At 54.2% G+C, this 20081-nt stretch overlaps 1 protein-coding gene and 2 long non-coding RNA genes across 3 annotated transcripts; 2 read left to right on the plus strand and 1 right to left on the minus strand.

The window, feature by feature from the left end:
- The first annotated feature begins 506 nt into the window (after positions 1 to 506).
- Positions 507 to 1562, plus strand: TEX44 (testis expressed 44). Its single transcript, XM_069573780.1, has one exon. The coding sequence runs from the start codon at positions 507 to 509 to the stop codon at positions 1560 to 1562; it is 1056 nt and encodes a 351-aa protein (XP_069429881.1).
- Positions 1563 to 5831: 4269 nt separating this feature from the next.
- On the minus strand, positions 5832 to 15301 carry LOC138434265 (uncharacterized). The gene is made up of 3 exons (XR_011254701.1): positions 15014 to 15301; positions 7737 to 7914; positions 5832 to 7496 (listed from the first exon to the last, which is right to left on the minus strand). It is a non-coding gene; the product is annotated as an uncharacterized lncRNA (long non-coding RNA).
- Positions 9361 to 19652, plus strand: LOC138434264 (uncharacterized). The gene is made up of 4 exons (XR_011254700.1): positions 9361 to 9534; positions 11427 to 11566; positions 12214 to 12377; positions 18023 to 19652. It is a non-coding gene; the product is annotated as an uncharacterized lncRNA (long non-coding RNA).
- The last annotated feature ends 429 nt before the right edge of the window (positions 19653 to 20081 follow it).

Consider the following 20081-nt stretch of genomic DNA (forward strand, 5'->3'; position numbering starts at 1 on the left):
GAGACATAACCTTAAGTCTATAGCTCCCCACAACCAAGACAGTCAGGGCTGGGAGCTGCCCAAGCCCCTCCCCTTCCCTTGTTCCTACTCACCACTGCTGTGAAACTGAGTCTCTGCAGAAGGACTGGCCAAGTGAGTCACCAGTGTAGACAGAGAGGTGCTGGGAATAGTCCCTTATAACATTTATTACAAATCAACCTCTGCATCCCATCCTTTCACGAGAGCCACAGCATCCCGATTCCTGGTGTGCACCTGCCCTGTATACAACCTCCCTGCTTTTCCAAGACACTTGCCTGCGTCTCCTTAGACATCTGAAAATATGGCTACAAACAGCCCCACAGACTCAGCCCACTAGGGCAGCCACTCCAGAGGCACAGGCCCCTTGCTCTGCAAGTACCTGTGACATCGCCAGCTTCGACAGTCCCCTGTGACCTCACCCTCTGGGGAGCTCAGCCCAGCAGGGCCACGGCCACTCTCTCAACCAGCACAAGTAACAAAGGGCCTAGATGACCACCGTGCCCTCGGAAGAGGCCGGAGCCACCAGTGCCCCTCCGCATGGGGACAGCAGGTCTACAGACCTCCCAGCAGTGGGGTCCCAAAGTCAGGTCTCCCTCCTCACAGATGACCCAGCGTCTCTTGATGCTATAACATCAGCTGAACAGCAGGATGTAGTTCAGGTCTCCACTGAGCCAGCCACCTCGAGGACCACGTCAGAGTCTGGGGATGCAGATAGGCATGAAGCTGCCGAGGGGCAGGCCCAGGAGCCCAGGGAGGCCACAGCCCTGCCTGCTGACCCGGCCCCAGGTGCCCTGAAAAATTCCCTGGGCTTCCAGAAGCTAGTGCAGAAAGGGCTGCTGCAAGATTCCAGCAGAACTCAGAATCCTCAGATTTTCCAAGTTAACTCCCTGGTTGAGGAAGTGAAACCACAAGCAGTGGCCACCCCGGACAGAGAGCAGGAGCCAGCAACAGCCACCCCAAGTGCCGAGGCACAGTCCCCCCAAAATGTGGAGGCTCAGCCCATCGTGAGCACCACAGACCCCAAGGACCAGCTTGACCCTGGGACTGCTGACACCCCTGAAGCTGTTGAGGAGAAGCTGGAGGGTCCTGAAGCCTTGAACCCTGACCCTGATGCTTCGCCATCAACCGCTGCCTCGCCGGGCCCTGGAGAGCTGGCCCTGGGGACAGGTCCCCTGGACTCCACGGCTGACGAAGAGAACAGCTACATGCGCTCCATGACCAGCTTGCTGGGCGGGGGCGAGGGGTCCATCAGCTCCCTGGCAGACATCCTGGTGTGGTCCAATGCTACCATGGGCCTAGCCACAGGCTTCCTGGCCACCGGCCGTGGCTCCGTGTCAGACCTGCTGCACACCCCAGGGCCCAGCCTGCGCTCTGTCTCCAGCATCCTGGGGAGAGCCAGCTCTGCCCTGTCCTCCAGGTTAGTGGTGAGGACCAGAGCGGCCCTGCACTCCATCACCCACGTGCTGGAATCAGTGGAGCGGAGGACTGTCGAGGGCATCCGTTCGGCCATGTGCTACCTGACCAACCATCTTACCCCACACTAGGCCCACGCCACCCCCTACTGGGACTGGACCCCATGTTCGGCAGCTTCCCGAGACCCGGGGGACACTCCTGCCCCCCCTTTCTCGCCCACTCCTGCTCTGGACAGCTCTCCCCAGACTGGGCAATAAATCACTGGCAAGCGTTTATTTTCCAAGCGCCGGCCTCCTCCCTTGTCTGTGCAGTGGGCTCAGGGTGGAGGGACAGGAGGGAGCTAGGGTGTTCTGGAAATGGAAAGGTGCCCCCCCTGAGGGCTTCTTAGCTTGTCCCACTCAGGAGCTGGGAGCCAAAGTGCAGAAAGAGACCTGCCTTGGGACTTTCCCGAGTGGTCCAGTGGCTAAGACTCTGAGCCTTCCAGTGCAGGGGGCACAGGTTCAATCCCCAGCATGGGAACTAAGATCCTGCATGCCACATGGCATGGACAATACAATTTTAAAAATTAAAATTAAAAAAAGAGAAAGAGAAGGGCCTGGGCAGGCCAGGGAGGCCAGGTGTGGGGAGCTGTGGGTGCTGTCACTCAGTCGTGTCTGACTCTTTGCAACCCCATGGACTGTAGCCCACCAGGCTCCTCTGCCCATGGAATTTTCCAGGCGAGAATACTGGGGTGGGTTGCCATTTCCTCCTCCAGGGGTTCTTCCCAACCCAGGGATGGCACCCGCATCTCCTGGGTCTCGTGCACTGGCAGGCGGATTCTTTACCACTGCAAAAATTGATCTGGTCTGGACCTCTAACCAGGTAAGTGCGCTTCTGAGGAAGCAAGACCTGGCCCTTCTCTGGGGCTTCCTGGCTTAGCAGGCTCAGGCCAGCTTGCCGGGCTCTCTGGTAGTGGGATTGAGAATGCAGAGCAAGACCAATGTGGGTCCAAATCCCAGCACCCTTACTGGCCATGGGCCAATCCCTTCACCCTCCTAAACCTCCAATTCTCCTCCATAGAACCAACAGCAAACCCATATCATGAAGATATTCTAAGACGTGAGGAGAACAACGCAGGTCCTTACACATGATGTCTGGCACTTAATGAGTTCACACGTGTCAGCTGCCACGATTACCATCCTCCAGCAGACGGTGGACACAGTGGGAAGAGGGATCCTGGTAGGGTGGCCAACCACCCTGCTTTGCCTGGGGTTCCTGGGATGTGAGACTTTCAGATTTAAAACCAAGAAAATCCCAGGCAAACCAGGATAAGTTGGTAACCTTAGACCCGAGTCTCTTGACGTGGTTTCGAGCCTTGTCTGTGATCCATCCACCTTGACAAGGGAGACACCTGCTTTGGAAGGCCACCATTCCACCCTCTGGCTGGATACAGTGCCAACCTGGCCACGTGACTTGGTGAGTGATCTGGCTGGACATCAGCCCTGACTCTCGCCCTTGGCTGGGCGCCTTACATGGGTCACAACCCACACACCTTCTCTACAGCCCTGGCCATGGCGTCCTGCGTTCACCCATCCTTCATTCTCAGCAGAGTCTCCAAACTGGAGACGACCTTGGCGGGAACCAGCCCACTGATGGATTGTTTGCCCTTCACAGTGGTTCTTTCTTTCTTTTCATTTTCCGCTGCACTGGTCTTCGTTCCTTCGCGTGGGTTTTCTCTAGTTGTGGCAAGCGGGGCTACTCGTCATTGTGGTGGGAAGGTTTCTCATTGCAGCGGCTTCTATTGTTGCGAAGCACTGGCTCTACGGTGCACGGGCTTCAGCAGTTGTGTTGTGCACAGATTCAGTAGATGTGACTTGAGGGCTCTAGAGCACGGGCTCAGTGATTGTGGTGCTCAGGCTTAGTTGTCCTGAGGCATATGGAACCTTCCAAGACCAGGAATTGAACCCAAGTCCCCTGCATTGGCAGGTGGATTTCTTATCCACTGCCCCACTAGGGAAGTCCAAGCCAAGAGATTTTAAATAAAAGCATGGATCTCTGAGGACTTCCCTGGTGGCCCAGTGGCTGAGCATCCACACCCCCCATGTAGGGGGCCCAGGTTCAATCCCCAGTCAGGGAACTGGACCCCACATGCCACAACTAAGAGTTTGCATACTGCACGAAAGATTGAAGATCCTGCGTGCCATGGCTAAAACCTGGTGCAGCCAAATAAATAAATACTTATTAATGGACTTCTGCTTCTCTTGAGAAACCTAGGGGCCTTCTTTATTCTGGGCAACCTGCAGCCAAGCTGCCCACTTTAGAGGGAACCGCCTGCCCTACATCAGCACTGATGTCGCTGGCCTGACCCCCAGAGGCATGCACTTACCATCCCTCCCCAGCAGATGCTTCCTGTGAATAAGTCTGATGCCAGGCCCCAAGGGCATAAAACCAGGTATGTCTACCCCTTCCCTCAAGGAGCTGCTGCTTTCTGTAGGTGAGCTGCCCCTATGGAGTGAAAGCAAGGAATCCAGAGGAGGGAGGTTGTCAGTTCAGATCCCAGGATCAGGGGCCCTTTGAGGCAGGCTGAAAGAGAAGGATGTGTCCCCGGCAGAGGCAAGGATGACAAAAGTAGAGGCAGGCATGGTGGGTGCTTGGAGGGGAGGGTGGCCTAGCAGCTCGACCTGTCCAGAGTCCAGAGCAGAGAAGACAGAACTGCCAGGTGGACCCCAAATGCTTTCAACAAATATTTTTAAAGCAGTGTAAGGGCCACTATTGGGCTTCCCAGGTGGTGCTAGTGGTAAAGAACCTGCCTGCCAATGCAGGTAGGCCTAAGAGATGCAAGTTTGATCCCTGGGTCCGGAAGATCCCCTGGAGGAGGGCATGGTGACCTACTCTAGTATTCTTGCTTTGAGAATTCCATGGACAGAGAAGTCTAGCAGGCTGCAGCCCACAGAGTCTCACAGAGTCAGACACAACTGAAGTGACTTATCACGCACGCACGCAAGTGCCACTCTGCTCCCCAGGAGGTTCAGTGGTAGAGAATCCACCTGCCAATGCAGAAAGTTCAGGTTTGATCCCTGAGTTGGGAAGATCCCCTGGAGAAGGAAATGGCAACCCACTCCAGTATTCTTGCCTGGGAAATCTCATGGACAGAGGAGCCTGTCCATGAGGCTATAGTCCATGGGGTCACAGCATCGGACCCAACTTACCAACTAAACAAGAATAAAGCGCCGCTTTAGGCCAGGCACTGCCAGATCCTGAGGCTGCAAAGGCGAACGAGAGATGGAAGCCTAGTGCAACCCAGGTTAGGGGCAAGGATTAGCCGACGAGCACAACTGCCAAGTGCCAGAGTGTTTGCACCCAGGCCTCAGCCGTGTCCTCAGGGCTCTGTCTTTCCAGCTTCGTCCCTCCTGTGCTGGCTCCATTCTCCGGTGCTCTGACACCTTCCTGGAAAGAGAGGCTCTTGTTCCCCCTAGCTCTGGCAGGAGAATCCCAGGGGAAGACACGGCTCCGATGCTCTGCTGAGCCAATCACGGAGGCCACGGGAAATGAAGTAGCTCTTTGCCTGGCGTGGGCCTCAAGTCCACCTCTGGGGCAGGGTCAGTCCAGAAATGGCGGTTCCTCACAGCAAGGGCTGCTGGACCAACACCATTCTGTGTGTTAAAGCCAGCAGAGTTTCAGACTCTCCTGGGGTTAAAGTGGATAAGAATCTGCCTTGCAATGCAAGGGACATGGGTTTGATCCCTAGTCCAAGAAGAGTCCACATGCCTCAGGCAACTAAAGCCTGGGCACCACAACTACTGAGCCCGTGCTCTAGTGCCTGAGAGCTGCAGCTCCTGAAGGCTGCGAGCCCCAGAGCCTGTGCTCCACAACAAGAGAAGCCCGCACACTGCAGCTAGAGCGGCACCCACTCACCACAACCAGAGAGAAGCCTGGGCAGCAGCGAAGACCTAACACAACTGAAATAAATAAACGTTATAAAAATTATTATTTATAAGCAAATAATTAAAAAAAAATAAAAGCTTCCACACCCATGAAGATAAAAAAAAAAAAGAAAGCCACCCTAGTTATATAGTGCATGCTTTGCCTACAATGCGGGAGACCCGGGTTCAGTCCCTGAGTTGGGAAGATCCTCTGAAGAAGGAAATGGCAACCCACTCCAGTACTCTTGCCCGGAAAATCCCATGGACACAGGAGTGTGGTAGGCTACAGTCCATGGAGTCGCAAAGAGTTGGATGAGACTGAGCGACTTCATTTTCACTTTCACTTTGGGGGTCAGGCTACCCTGAGTTCTCCTAGCTACATTCCTTTTATCCCCCATGTGTCAGTCTCCTCATCTGTAAAATGATGATACACCTGCCCCATCAGGCTGTTGTGAGGAATAAATGAAGCAAGGGCTTGGAAATGTGCCTGGCACACTGTTGAGTGCAATGTGTTAACAATCATTGTGTTTATTAGGACAGAAGCGTGCTATGGAGCTGTGGGCTAAGGACGGAATTTCCCTGCCTGCTCTTGGCCTTTCCCTTTGTAGTGGGATTAACTGTGGTGTTGGCAAATACACCTGGCAACACATCATCTCTGCAGGTGGGACCCCCCAGGCATCCAGGTGCTACTGTACCTGCAAGGTCAGGGCAGTGCACTCAGGAATGAGGAATCCAACACAGGGGCTCATGGGTGCACCCCAACTCTGGCTGGAGTGAGCAAGGCAAGGCCCAGAGTCAGGGACTTGGAGAAAGGCCTCATTTCACAGGCCAAGAGGAAGCAATTCATGAAACAGGAGCACTCAGCAAATGGGGGTGATCCAGCCTGTCACAGGCACATGGGCCACTGTGTTGGATGGATAAATACTAAACTTGTTTTTTTTTGGCTGCGCCAATCAGCTTACAGGATCTTAGTTCCTCAACGAGGGATCAAACCCTGGGCTCTGGCAGTGAAAGTGCCAAGTGCTAACAACTGGGCCGCCAGGGAATTCCTTGAACAACTATTGAACTATTGGGGAGGGGCAGTTGGTAGGGACAGAAGGTGGTATATAAACGGAAAAAGAATGAGCCATTGTCAGAACAACAGGGCAGCTGTATGGAGGGTACTCTGGTGTTGAGAATTGAGACACAACAAAGTTATAAATTCATCCCAACAAAGCCGGTGTCTCTCTAGTTTCTTGTTTACATATTAGGGTTAACACCTGACAGCTACCAGCATTTCTCTAGATCAACAGCAGTCTTTTCGGGTGTGTGTTCTGCCTCTGAGAGATTGACCGGTAAGCAGAGGTTTTGATTAAAGAAACATTTAGGCTGGGCTAAGAGCCATAGAGGGAGAAGGCAATGGCAACCCACTCCAGTGCTCTTGCCTGGAAAATCCCATGGGCATAGGAGCCTGGTGGGCTGCCCTCTATGGGGCTGCACAGAGTCGGACACGACTAAAGCGACAGCAGCAGCAGCAGCAGCAAGAGCCACAGAAAAGGACACAACACCCTAATCTCTGAGCCCGGCCAGGGCGTGGCTAAGGGCAGGAAACTGACAAGTCCTGGGAGATGGCAGAGGAATGCTGTGGCCTCAAGAGGAGGGCTTGGCCGGTGGGTCTCTGGGTGGGCAGGAACCACAGATGCTGCACTGGCCCTCCTTGTGGTCCTCACGGCCACTGCAGTGCTCAGTGAGGGCCACGCCTCCATTTCTTCACCTCTAAAATGCCTGTGATCGAGAATGCTTTCAGTGCAGTTCAGTCGCTCAGTCGTGTCCCACTCTTTGCGACCCCATGAATCGCAGCACGCCAGGACTCTGTCCATCACCAACTCCCGGAGTTCACTCAAACTCATGTCCATCAGGTCGGTGATGCCATCCAGCCATCTCATCCTCGGTCATCCCCTTCTCCTCCTGCCCCCAATCCCTCCCAGCATCAGGGTCTTTTCCAATAAGTCAGCTCTTTGAATGAGGTGGCCAAAGTACTGGAGTTTCAGCTTTAGCATCAGTCCTTCCAAAGAACACCCAGGACTGATCTCCTTTAGGATGGACTAGTTGGACCTCCTTGTAGTCCAAGGGATTCTCAAGAGTCTTCTCCAACACCACAGTTCATTCTGTAAACCAATTATCCTTCAAAAAAAAATTTAAAAAAGAAGAATGCATTAGAAAAAGAACAGCATTTAACAGTAGGTCTGTGACAAATGTTAGTTTTCTTCCTTCCTTGGGGCTTTCTGCATTGTCTATATACTGGTCAGGAGTCTCTTCATTGGAAGTGACAAAACCCACAGATTTGACAAGCTGGGCAGAAAAGGGCTGAGAAGGAACTGACTTTCGAGATGCCTGCTGTCGGGTCACAAAGCCATCAGATACCTCCTTAGCTGTGTCCTCTACCTCCCATGGCAACTCTTCTCCAAGCTTCTGCTTGTCGGAGAACGAGGCTCCTGGAGGCTCCAGGTCCACAGCCTTGCTCTTCCATGACCAAGAGGAAAGGTCTGTTTCCTGCTCCAGTCTGATATATTCCAAGGGGAAGGACTCTGGTTGGCCCAGCCTGGATCACATGGTGGAAAGGTCAGACCTGGTGCCTCTCTGAGCAGGCAGCTCTGGACATCCTGAGCCATGCCCCTCCCTCCCAGAGACGAAAAGCGGGAGCCAGGGAAACTGTCCTTTTCTGGCTGCCTGGGGTTCCCCACTGCAGGTGGCACAGCCCTGACCTCCCTTTCCACTCACATCTGAAGGTTCCCCCGCAGATAAAAGTCACTTTTCCCACAAAACCAGTCTGAGGCTCCAGATGAGGTCAGATGTCCGCACAAAGCCACACAGAGTACAGCCCTTAGCTCTGAGCCCTGAAGATGCCCACCACGACACTAGAGTTTGTCTGTGAATCCTCTGCCCACAGTCAGACTGTCTCTGAACCATGTGTTTGGAAAGAGCTGAGGCATTCTGAAGTGTTCTCCTTGCAATTCCATGGATTGAAAATTCTTCCTTTGGATCTCTAAATTTTAAATATCCATGAGAAAATAGGATTCGCCTAAAACACCTGACTTTGTTTCTGACCGCCTATATATTATTGAGTGTGTTTTAGTTGCTCAGTCGTGTCCAGCTCTGAGACCCTATGGACTGCCACCTGCCAGGCTCCTCTGTCCACGGGATTCTCCAGACAAGAATACTGGAGTGGGTAGCCATTCCCTTCTCCAGAGGATTTTCCCAACCCAGGGATCGAACCTGTGTCTCCTGCATTGCAGGCAGATTCTTTACCGTTTGAGCCACCAGGGAATATTAAGTGCTTGTCAAAATGCAGTTTTTGATGAAGAAAAACGCCTGCCACAGTAGGCCTCCACCGCTCTGAACTTGAACAAGAAATCAAGGTGCTGTAGCAAGAGGAGGTGGTTAGGATTATTCCTGGCCAAAGACGGTTTAGTCAAGGCAGGAGGGAGGCAGGGCAGAGTGGCAGATTGCTGCTGGTCCCTGAAAGGTTCTGGGCTTGGGAATTTGGCATTGTATAATCTGCTATGGTGTGAAATGGAGATGGGGCAACCGCGGAACAACACCCACAACAGAAACTCTGGAAAGCAGTCAGGTAGGCTCTACCCTCCCCACTGCCCCCCACCCGGGGGTGACCTGGCCAAACCGCACCCAGCACCGGCAGGCAGGCATGGAGGTGAATGTCACAGCACAGACGTCAGGGGAAGGCACCAGGGGAAGGTGGAGGAGGGAACCAAGGATGGGAGCAGAGTGGCGTGAGCAGGGCCCAGTGTTTCCTCCCACAAGGCAGGTAGCCAAACACTGCTGAGATGTCCTGGGCAATGGGGGTGGGGAGAAATGTCCCGTGCTGCCGCCTGGTCCTTGTTTCCAGAGCAGGAACCCAGGCTGGGGACCGAAAAGGGGGCAGGCAGGGGGGTGACGGTGAACAAAGGCCTCTCTGGGAAAGAGATCCCAGTTGGCGGCAGGACGTACTTTAGGCCACCACGGGGCCCTTGCCAGCCGCCCTGAGGCCAGGAGGCGCCATTTTCTCCGCTGGGGCTGGTCCCCTTCCATCGCAGGGAGGAGCGGAGGGCGCGACCAGGCGGGCGAGGGGCGAGGAGGACAGGGCGGCCGGGCAGCGCCCTGCCCAGTCCCGCCGTCTCCATGGCGACGGCTACCTCACCGCGGAGGCGGGGAGAGCTGCAGGGTGAGTCTTTGCCGGTTGCTACGCAACGGCCCAGTGACGTCAGGCGATTGAGTTTGGTTCCCAAGGTAACTGGCTGGGCAGCTGGGCCGGGAACTATTTGCGTCTGTCCCCCGAGGGTCTGCGAAGCCTCCGGGGTCTGGCGCAGCTGCGGCAATGCGCTCCTGGCCCGCGGGCAGGCAGGAGACGGAACACAGAGGCCCTTTTCAGCTCTCGGAGACCGGCGACCCAGGCGGGGCGGGGTCTGCGCCCAAAGCAGGACGCCCCCCACTCTGCTCCCTGTCGTCCAGGTTTTCTCCCCACTCGGGGGCCCCTGGGACCGCCAGGCTTTGGCCTACTTATAAATGCTCGGCTGGGTGAACTCCTTGAAGTGACGCACTCCTGTTTGGAGCAGCCCAGGCTCACTGTCACCCTCATTGGCAGACAGTGGGCGTGCTGCACGCGCTTCCCATGGGACTGCAGATGTTCCCCTGGGAGAGGATATTGTTTCAACCTGAAGTGGAAGAAGGGGAGGGACGAGACACCACTGGAGCAGAAAGAGCATCAGGTGTGCAAAGACAAAGCCGTGACCTAAATTTGGGCCTGTGAGCTGGCCCAGGCCCAGGAAGGTGGGGATGCGAGGTGGGGAAGGGAGTGGGGAGTGGGTCCCCTCAGGACCCAGCCCCTAACTGTGTCTCAGGACTTAAGTGACACAGTCTGTCCAGGCCTCTCAGGCTCCTTCCTCCGTATGCCACCTGTCAAAACAGAGTAACACCCAAGCCTCTCACAGTCTGTCTCCAGGGAGCCGTCCAGTGAGCCAGACCAGGCTGGACTCTGGGACACATATCTGAACCCAGGCCGGAGAGAATGAGCCCAGCGCCCACATCCTAGCCAATTGTTGACCCAGGAGCCAGGGGGCGCTGCCGGTCCCAGCCAAGCGAGGCCTCTACTCCATCCCTGTGGGCCCTTCCTGTCTCTTAGTCTCACTGATGGGGGCTTGGAAGACTGGAGGCACCTGGCATCTCTGAAAGACCAGCCTCAGGGGCTGGCTTCCTGGGCCTGGTTCTCAATTGAGCAAAGCCTGCAGCCTTCATCCTCTCCTCCTCCATGATCCCAGATTCACACAAAGACCTGTTCAAGGATCCTCCCCCCCCAACCTGTGTTCTCCCAGATGGGCCCTGCAGAACGGGCTCTGGGCCCAGGAACCAGAGCTGGCCAGCAGAACCAGTTACATAATGTATGGGGCCCAAGTGAAGCAAAAATACAAGACCCCTTCTTCAAAAAGTATTGAGAATGTCAAGACAACAACAAAAACAAAAAAGAAAACAAAAATGAAATTTAAAAAGGACCTCAAGACAGGGACGGCAAAGCATTAAGCCAAGCCCGGAACCCCATGGGACTGCACAGGGTACAGGCTCATGAGGCCAACCCAGCTGCTGCGTCCCCGACACCAAGCAAGGCTCCTTCCTGGGCACAGCCCGCCTCTTCCTTCTCTCAGGTCCCTCTGCTGGCCTCTCCCCATGCTGTTCCTGGCTGCTTCCTGGACCACCGTACACACCATCCAATCAACACAATGTGGACATCTAGGGCGGCCTCAAAGAGGCTCACAAGATATCACATGTGGGGGCAGAGGGGTAGACCTGGTACTTTCTTAGCAAAGGACCCAAACCACAGAACACATTCAGAAATGCTCATTCCTGCAAATACTGATTGTCTGATTCCCTATTTCGAGCTGAACAAAACTTGCTTTTGGAAAAATATGAGGGTCATCTACCTAAGATGGTGAAATGTGAAGTGTAGCAGCTGATGGATGATAAGTTGACACTGATTAACACTACACCAACACAGAGGAACAAAAGTCGAGGTTGTGCCTATGGTCTACATCCCACCCATGATTCATCCCACTCTGTCTTCAGGGAACCAAGGGAGAGAACTTCTGCCTCAGCCCATCTGGTTCATCTCTACCCTGGGATCAGGGCTGGCAAACCCCTCTGCTGGACTCCCTGCATAGCCCGCCCCCTCCACCAGGCTCTCTGATTCCTGCCCTCCTGCCAGGGTGAGTACCCCCACGTGGGCACTGTGCTGCACCATCCAGGTCACCTGTAGGCCTGAAGGACTTAGGGAACCCCAGAGCTGGGAGTACAGGCTTCAGACAGAAGGATCCTCAGCTGTCAGCCCTCTCTGGGGATCACCTCAACTGAAGAAAGTAAAATATCTTGGCCAAAGCCCAGAGCATCACTTGTTTAAAGCGTCACTCTGGCTACCGGGAGGAGAATGGATTCACCACAAGCATCCCCTTTGGCACATGTTAGCCCTTTGGCCCAGTTGCTAGGTTTTAACCTCCATTTGTGCGGGATAAATAATCTGCCACTTGAGGCTGGAACCCAGCCCTTGGACTGTTTGGATCCCTGCACAGCCTTGCACTGACTGTGTGTTAGTCGCTCAGTCGTGTCCAACTCTTTGAGACCCCATGGACTGTAGCCTGCTGGGCTCCTCTGTCCATGGAGTTCTTCAGGCGAGAATACTGGAGTGGGTTGCCCTTCTCCCTGACCCAGTGGATCTTCCCTACCCAGGGATCGAACCCAGGTCTCCTGCACTGCAGTTGGACTCTTTACATTCTGAGCCACCAGGGAAGCCTTGCATCGAGTAAATACTCAATGAACATTTATGGCTCACAATCTACTGACACTTCTGTTTCTGCAGTGATCTCTGGGAGCCTTGCTTCTCAGACCAGCATCAGCACCACTTGGGAACTTGTAGGAAATATAGAATCCCAGGCACCACACAGAACTCCTCAGTCAGAATCTGCAGTTTAATAAGGTCTCACAGAAATTTGGATACGTGGGAAAGCTTGAGAAGCACTTCTGGTGAGTAGGATAACTAGAGGAAGTGTGGTAAGTGGGAAGTGAGCCAAGGGGCAAGCCCAGATGTATATAGAGGGCTCACTGCAGGGAGGGGAGGTGTTATCCCCTAAGAGTGCTGCTCACCCTGAGTCACAGAGTCTTGAGAAGAGAAGGGACCAGTAATAAAGCTCTTAGTGGGTATTTTCTATGTCCCAGACACTGGTTTCTCCACCTTTTATATCCAGTAACTAATTCAGTGTTCACAATAGTCCTATAAAGTGGGATCACTGTGTCCTTACAGAAGATAGAGAAACTGAGGTGAGGGTGAGATTGTTCCAGAATCTTCAGCAGGTACACACATTTGGCTGTACCTGATGTTTAGGGCAGGATCTGTTCTGATTGGTCGCTGCCTGTCCTACTGGTTATTCAATGTTTTGAGCGTCGCCCTGGTTACACAGCTGGATGGAGGAGGCAGGATCCAAACCAGCCCTCTGGTGCTGGAGCCACGCCCCAAACCAGGATCCTCTATCCATCTAGGGCCGTCACCACCCAGAAACAGCACACCTCAGGGACGAGTAATGTGTGTCAAAGTGCTATGTAAGCTGTAAAGCACAGTGTAAATGCCAAATGGATTCCTCCGGGACAGAAGTGAGAGGAGCCTGTTAAAAATGGAGAAGCAGGGCTGTGAGAAGGCAGACCAGAGGCTGCTGCGGGGAAGCAGAATTCTCTCTGGTTGCTCAACGGGGTAGCTGAAGCAAGATGGAAAAGCCTCCCTGAGTGGAGCCCCAGGATCAGCCCATGGAAGCTCTAAATTGCAAGAGCCCCCATCAGGCACCAAAAGCAGGGTAGCCCGCGTGAGTTCTCCTGGAATAACCGAGCCCTCCCGATATTTACCACGAGGGGGCGCTGCTCCCCAGCCTACGTCCCACTGGACCCCACCTGCTCGCAGGAAATTAGGCCTTGGAAGGAGTCCTGGTGAGCAAGCTCCAGGGGCTTTGAGAAGTGGAAAAGGAAGGCAGGCAGGATGGAGGGAGCCTACGGAGGAGCTCTTGTTCCCACTTTACAGATGAGGAATCTGAGGTCCAGAGATGTCGGATCAGATCCCCCAAACCAGGAAGTTAGGGAGAGGCCGGGTCTGGGTCATTTGATTCCAACCTCAGTTCCCAAGGAGACCACAAGTGGCTGCCAGCTCCTCTGACTCTGTCCTGTCGCTGGTGTGCCTGTATTCTGTATTCTGGGAGGTGGCTGGAACTCCCAGCACAACTGTATTCCCACAATTCCAACAGCCAGACCTCAGAAAGACAGCCCTGTTCCTGAATTTTTTGAGGTGGTGGGCTCCCTGCCCTCCCGGCTTCAAGAACCCCAACCTGCCACTCCAACCTAGCAGCCTCCCCACTCAGGCAGCACCTGAAGTCTCTTCTCCAGAATCTGGCTCTGGGCCCCCCAGAATTATGTCCTCTTCCACGTCCCCTCCCCACCCAGGGATCCCTATGGGTTCACGTTTGCACCCTGGCGCCCCACTGCAGGCAGAAGCACAAACAAGGGGACGTTTGAGCCTGTGGCTGGGGCCAAATCAGGCAACAAGGTTTTTATTCCTCCGCTCCCACCAACTCCTTTTATGGTCTCTGGGTCCAGTTCCTCCTTCATAATAAGTCGTTAACTGGAAAGGCCTCAGAAGTCACTGAGCCCGACTCCAGCCAACACTTTCCTTTTCTAAAGAGAAAAAAAAGTCTTTATGCCTCCCCGTCTCCAGGCGGGTTCCTAAGACCAGGACAGGCAGGCAGCATCCTGAATGGGAGGGAAACTCTAGCCCTGAGATGGGATCCTGGCACACACTTGTAAAGTAGGGGGAAGGGGGGACCCTAACCTCGGCGTCAGATTCGGTCCTCCCCTCTAGCTCCTGAGGGTCTGTCACCGGCCCTGGGGGCCGCCAAAGGAGCATCTAATCCGTCCCGCCCGGTAGGACGCTTTCCTTCCCTCTGTCCTGGGAGCTGGGGTCAGCTCGCGTGTCAGGGAGCACGTGCGTGTATATGATCATGTGTGTACAGAGGCGTGTGAGCCGCCGCACACGCGTCCGCGCCCTGGCCTGGGGGTGGGGGGGAGGTGTCTGTGCGCGCCCCCTAGGGGCCGGCCACCACCGCTGCCGCAGCTGCCCGGTGGCCGTGTACAGTCCGCGTGTACCGGGCGCGCACCAGGCCGGCCACCCTCCCGCCCCGGCTGAGAGCACGAGGGTATGCTGGAGGAGCCAGGATGCGCGCCGCCCCCGGAGCCAGGGTAATTCTGGTTCTCGGTTCCCAGGCCGCCCCTTCCCGCCCGGCATTCTCTGTTTTCCCGGGTCTCCCCCTCTGCCCGCGAGGAGCGCTCCCGGGGCGGGATCCGAGAGCAGCCCCGCCCGGGCGGGCCGGCGAGCGTGGCGGGGCGGTCTGGCGCGCGCCGCCCCTCCCCTGTCGCCCCTGCCCCGGCGCACCGATGGGTTTTTCCATGACTGCATCCGGCCCCGGGCCGTCTTTGTTCCCGCCATCCGCGGCCGTGCCTGCGAGCTGGCCCGTCTCTCCCCCGCGCGCCGGGGTTTTTCCAAGGCTCAACTGTAGCATGAAGAGCCGCCTCCCCGCCCCCGGCCGAGCGGCGGCCCCCGCAGGACCCTGCGATCCCAGACGCACCGCGCCGTCCGTTCCGTCCCCGCCGCCGAGGCGCGGCCCCTGAGCCCGTATTTGTGCGCCAAGTTGACTGTCACCGGCCTGAGCGCTCCTGCATTTCGTTACGCGCTCTTGGCGTCCCGAGTCCCTCCCGGGCTGCACCTTGTGGGGGGAGGGTCGGGCCAGTGCAGTGTCTGCAGAGCCTCCAGCTTGTGTTGGGGGCTCACATTTCTCCCCAGGGGCAGGCGGCCCGAGGGGCACCCGGGCGCGCGCCAACGACCCCATCACAGCGAGAGATCGCCGTGTGTGCCCGGCGCGCGCCAACAGCTCGCGAGCAGAAATGCGCCCACTTCCGCGGGAAAATGGGCACGCTCGCGGGCAGCAAGCGCCAAAGCGCGGGGGACTCCTCTGTCCCACTCCCTCAAGGAAGGGGAAACAGGCAGGCGGAAACTGGGAGATGGGAGATGCGGGGGCGGGGGGCTGGTGTTCGAGGGAGTGAGGACAGGCACGCGGTTTCCATGTGCCCCCTGGGGACTGTCTGCAGCCTGGTTCTGCACTGAGCCGCTTTCATTTTGTGTCTGCGAACCGGCGGTGCCTCCCGGCTATTACCCCGCCATGTTGGCGGGAAAAGTGTAAGAAACACTGTTTTTTGCTAAGCCCTGCTGAGAAGCCAGACTCCAGGGTGGCCTGCAGGCTGGGGTACAGGGATGAAGGGGCGACTGGGCAGAGGAAGGGTTTCTGAATTAAGAGGGTATGTGGCTCTGTGAGAGTTTGGAGACTTTCTGACAGGTCCCCTCCCCACAGCCCGAGAGGAGGCACCCTCCGAGGGCTAAAAATCTGGAGATGGGGGCGGGAGAAGGATGCAGGGTAAGGGACCCCTAGATCCGCAGAGACCCAGAGCCTCCTGGCTGTGGGCAGTGGAAAGGAGGGTCCCTAGACCCCTCTGAGTGCCAGCCTCTTCTCCCGTCCCTGGTGCACCATCTTGTCTGCTGAGCAGTCTTGAGGAGCCCACTGTTCTGAAAGGGCCCTTTCTCCAGGTGTGTCTCTGTTGGTCGAGCCCACTCCGTCCAGCCCCTTCCCCTCTTCTCTGCTAAGAGGCTGAACTTCGGCCCCCTCTACCCACTAGTCCTCCCAGGACCACGAAGTCTTGGTTCCTGGGCTTCCTCCTGCTCACAGGTTAACACAGATGCCCTTGCCCTTGTGGACCTAGTGGAAGGTTCCAGAAGCTGAGACAGGCCCCTTGCCCTGCACCACAGGGTTTCTGTCTGTCCTTGGCCAGCGTTAGCAGTGGGGACAGCAGGTTAGCGAATCTGCTAGCGCTAGCATCCTATTTGCTTTTACCTTGCCCTCAATTATCTAGTCCACCACTGACCCTCTGGTCTTCCCAGGTGGCGCTAGTGCTAAAGAATCCGCTTGCCAATGTAGGAGTCACAAGAGACCACTGGTTCGATCCCTGGATCAGGAAAATCCCCTGGAGAAGGAGATGGCAACCCACTCCAGTGTTCCTGCCTAGAAAAATCCCATGGACAGAGCAGCCTGGCAGGCTACAGTCCATGAGGTCGCAAAGAGCTGGACACAACTTACCGACTGAGCATTCAGGCACAACCCTTCAATCTCCATGATCCTGCTCAAGTTGAGAATTTCAGGCTCTGCTTAATCATCCCTTAGTTTTCTTATCTATAAATGGGTAAATGGTGCCTACTCTCCTGGGTGTTTGGGTTAAAGGAATGTATATGAATTTTAATGAACTTAATGTATGTAAAAAGCCTGGCATATGGTGGTAGTGGTGGTTTAGTCACTAAGTCATGTCCAGCTCTTACTACCCTATGGACTGTAGCCTGCCAGCCTCCTCTGTCCATGGGATTGTCCCGGCAAGAATACTGGAGTGGGTTCCTATTTCCTTCTCCGGGAAATCTTCCCAACCCAGGGATCGAACCCGAGTTGCCTGCATTGCAGGCAGCCTCCTACATTGCAAGCGGATTCTTTACTACTGATTCACCAGGGAAGCCCGAGCCTGGTACGTAGCAGATACTAAACAAGCATTTACTGTCCTTATTGGAAGTTAAGTAACTTGTCCAAAGTCATACAGTGACTAAGCTTAATGCCATGTGACCTCAGAACCCAGACTCTCATACTGTGCTAGTGAAACTTTGCAGTAACTTTATCTATAATGTAAGGGAAAACAATAGGTGCTGGGGGTTAGGAGACATTTTTCTGGGGAAGGGCCAAATTCATAATAGTGATATCTGACCTAGTTCCCACTTTATGGCTACTACCTTTGTTTTATGTTTGTCAATCAAGAAATTTATGACAATCAGATAATCACGTTGATGGTAGAAGACTTGCAGTCTTTCCAGCAGTAATGTGAATCCTATAATGTGTCTTCATCTCGTGTTTATCAACTTACCTATACCCCACATTTTAGTGAATTCTTTGGGGGCAGGGAGAGCATTCTTAGCAGGAATTGTTTGCTCACTTCACTGTGTATGTCTGTGTGACCTGATGCTCTTATTTGCCAAAAGGAGTAGTTGAATTAGCGGTTACTATCCAATGAGGACTTGCAGTGGACAGATTTGAGGTGGCCCCATGAGCCTTCCTCCTGGGTGTGAGAGGGAGGCATGGATGTGTGGCACTTGTTCTAACCAGTAAAATAGGGCAAAGGTGATGAGATGTGTGGTTGTGTGTGTGTGGTTGTGTTACGCTAGATGGTAACAACCATCTTGCTAGGGTACCCCCTCCCTTACTGACTTTGAAAAAGTAAGCTGCCGAACTGTGGACTGCCTGTAGAGAGGGTAGAATCCCAGCTGGCACCAAGCAAGAAACTGAGGCTTCTGCCTGTCACCTGTAAAGAACTGAATTCTGCCAACAGCCACGTGAGCTTGCAAGCAGATTCTTCCTCAGTCAAACCTCAGATGAGACCCCAGCCCCGGCCAGTACCTTGACTGAAGCCCTGCTGAAGAGCTCAGACTCCCGTGACAAACTGACTAATAAAGGCATATTGTCTTAAGATGCTATGTTTGTTGTATTTTGCAGCAACAGAGAACTGACCCAGGACCTGTGGGTGAAAGGTGCTACATGGGACTGTTCCGGGGCACAAAAAAAGTATAAGGAACCCAGCACTTAAGGAGCTTCCTGGCAATCAGGATGAGAAAGGAAACACAGCATGGTTTCACCACTGGACAAAAGGAAAGTAATGTTTCTAAAGAGGCGACTTGGCTGCTGATGCTCAGAAGAGCTTGTCATGTGGACAGTGGACTCTATAACCAGAGCATAAAGTCTGCAGGGCCTGGACCTTCCTGTATTTCAAGATCCTTCTTCATCCTGCCTTCTTCCTGCCTGACCTCTTGAGACATCACACCCTCCCATTCGCTACCCTCTTCCTGGAGTGCCCTTCTCCCTTTTCTGCCTGTTGACTCCTACATTGAAGGACCAGCTTGGTCCTGTGACCTCATCTGTGAAGGCTTCTTCAGTTCCCTAGCAGAATTAACTGCTTCCTCGTGATTTCTCAAATGTTTGTTATCAGAGGCATGTCATATTATTCATTGTAATTATTTATTGAGCACCTCCTAAGCATTAGGTCTCCTGTTAGGTGCAAGATAGTCACAGATAGAGCATAGGGCTGTCTTTGGAGCCTACAGGCTGGTGGTGGCACGGCTGTCATGGGCCCCTTCTGTCCTCCACTTAGGGCCAGGCCCTTTCAGCATCCTCAGAGCTCACCACAGGACACTGCAGCCACAAGTTTCCGTGTTGCTTGAGTGAGTGACCAAGCCTGGGCAAGTCTTCCTCTGAGTATCCCCTGATAGGTTGCTGACCTCTCAACAAGCTTTGGGGCATGAGTTAGCTATAAAATATGGCCCCGAATAGTTGAAGCTGTTGGATATTATGATTTAATGATGACCATGTGATCTCAACATTCAACATGTTGACAATGAAACTGGCTTAGTTTACCTGTAATGGGGCTTTTGGGGCTGCCAGTCATTAATCAGTAGGTTCACCAGTATTTTAAGTTTGATCAGTTCTCAGCAGTAGTCATGTACCGATGTGAGAACTGAACCATAAAGAAGGCTGAGCACTGATGCTTTTGAACTGTGTTGCTGGAGGAGACTCTCCAGAGTCCCTTTGACAGTGAGAAGATCAAACCAGTCAATCCTAAGGGAAATCAACCCTGAATAGTCATTGGAAGGACTGATGCTGAAGCTGAAGCTCCAGTACTTTGGCCAGCTGATGTGAAGAGTCGACTCACTGGAAAAGACCCTGATGCTGGGAAAGACTGAGGGCAAGAGGAGAAGGGGACAACAGAGGATGACATGGTTGCTCAATGGACATGAGCAAACTCAGGCAGATGGTGAAGGACAGGGAAGCCTGGCATGCTGCAGTTTATGGGGTCACAAAGAGTCAGATGTGACTTAGCGATTGAACAACAGTTCTCAGCAGTATGGAAGGAGTCAGGGAACATCCTGTGCCAGTGATGAGAGATTTATGCATCTAATTTATCTTAAAAATGAAGGCCTTAGGAATTCGAATTCCCTGGTGGTCCAGTGGTTAGGATTCCACGCTTCCACTGCTGAGGGCACAGATTTAATCCTTCGTCAAGGATCTAAGATCCTACAAGCCATGTGGTGCAGCCAAAAAAATATTAAAAATAAATTGACAAAATAAAAAATTGAAGGCTTTTAGCAGCAAGTTAAAAAGAAAGGGGACCAAGTCATGGCTTTGCTAATTCTTGTGGCTCATCACCACACTTAGGTATTTACAAGGTGGGATATACAATTCTCTTGCAACTAGTGGCAGCCCTCTTAATGACTTCAAAATGGACTGCCCACCTGCACTGTCAGGTGGAGGTTTGGAAATGTCTGAGGGCCACAGAGGGCACAGATGTGGTATTCGGCTATTGCCACAGGGAGCATCCCACTCCATCCTCCACTACCCCTCCTCTAATTTCCTGGCCAGCCCAGGCAAGGCGTGGCCTCCTTGTGCTCAGTTTCCTGAAGAGTCTCTCTTCCCAAATATCCAGCCCTCAGGGAAGGGGTGGGATATGGCTTCCATTTCCCCCAGCAGTGGGGTCCTGCCAGCCTTTTCTAGGGCTCCCCAC

This window comes from Ovis canadensis, chromosome 2 (assembly GCF_042477335.2).
Source record: "Ovis canadensis isolate MfBH-ARS-UI-01 breed Bighorn chromosome 2, ARS-UI_OviCan_v2, whole genome shotgun sequence".
Classification (NCBI taxonomy): Eukaryota; Metazoa; Chordata; class Mammalia; order Artiodactyla; family Bovidae; genus Ovis; species Ovis canadensis.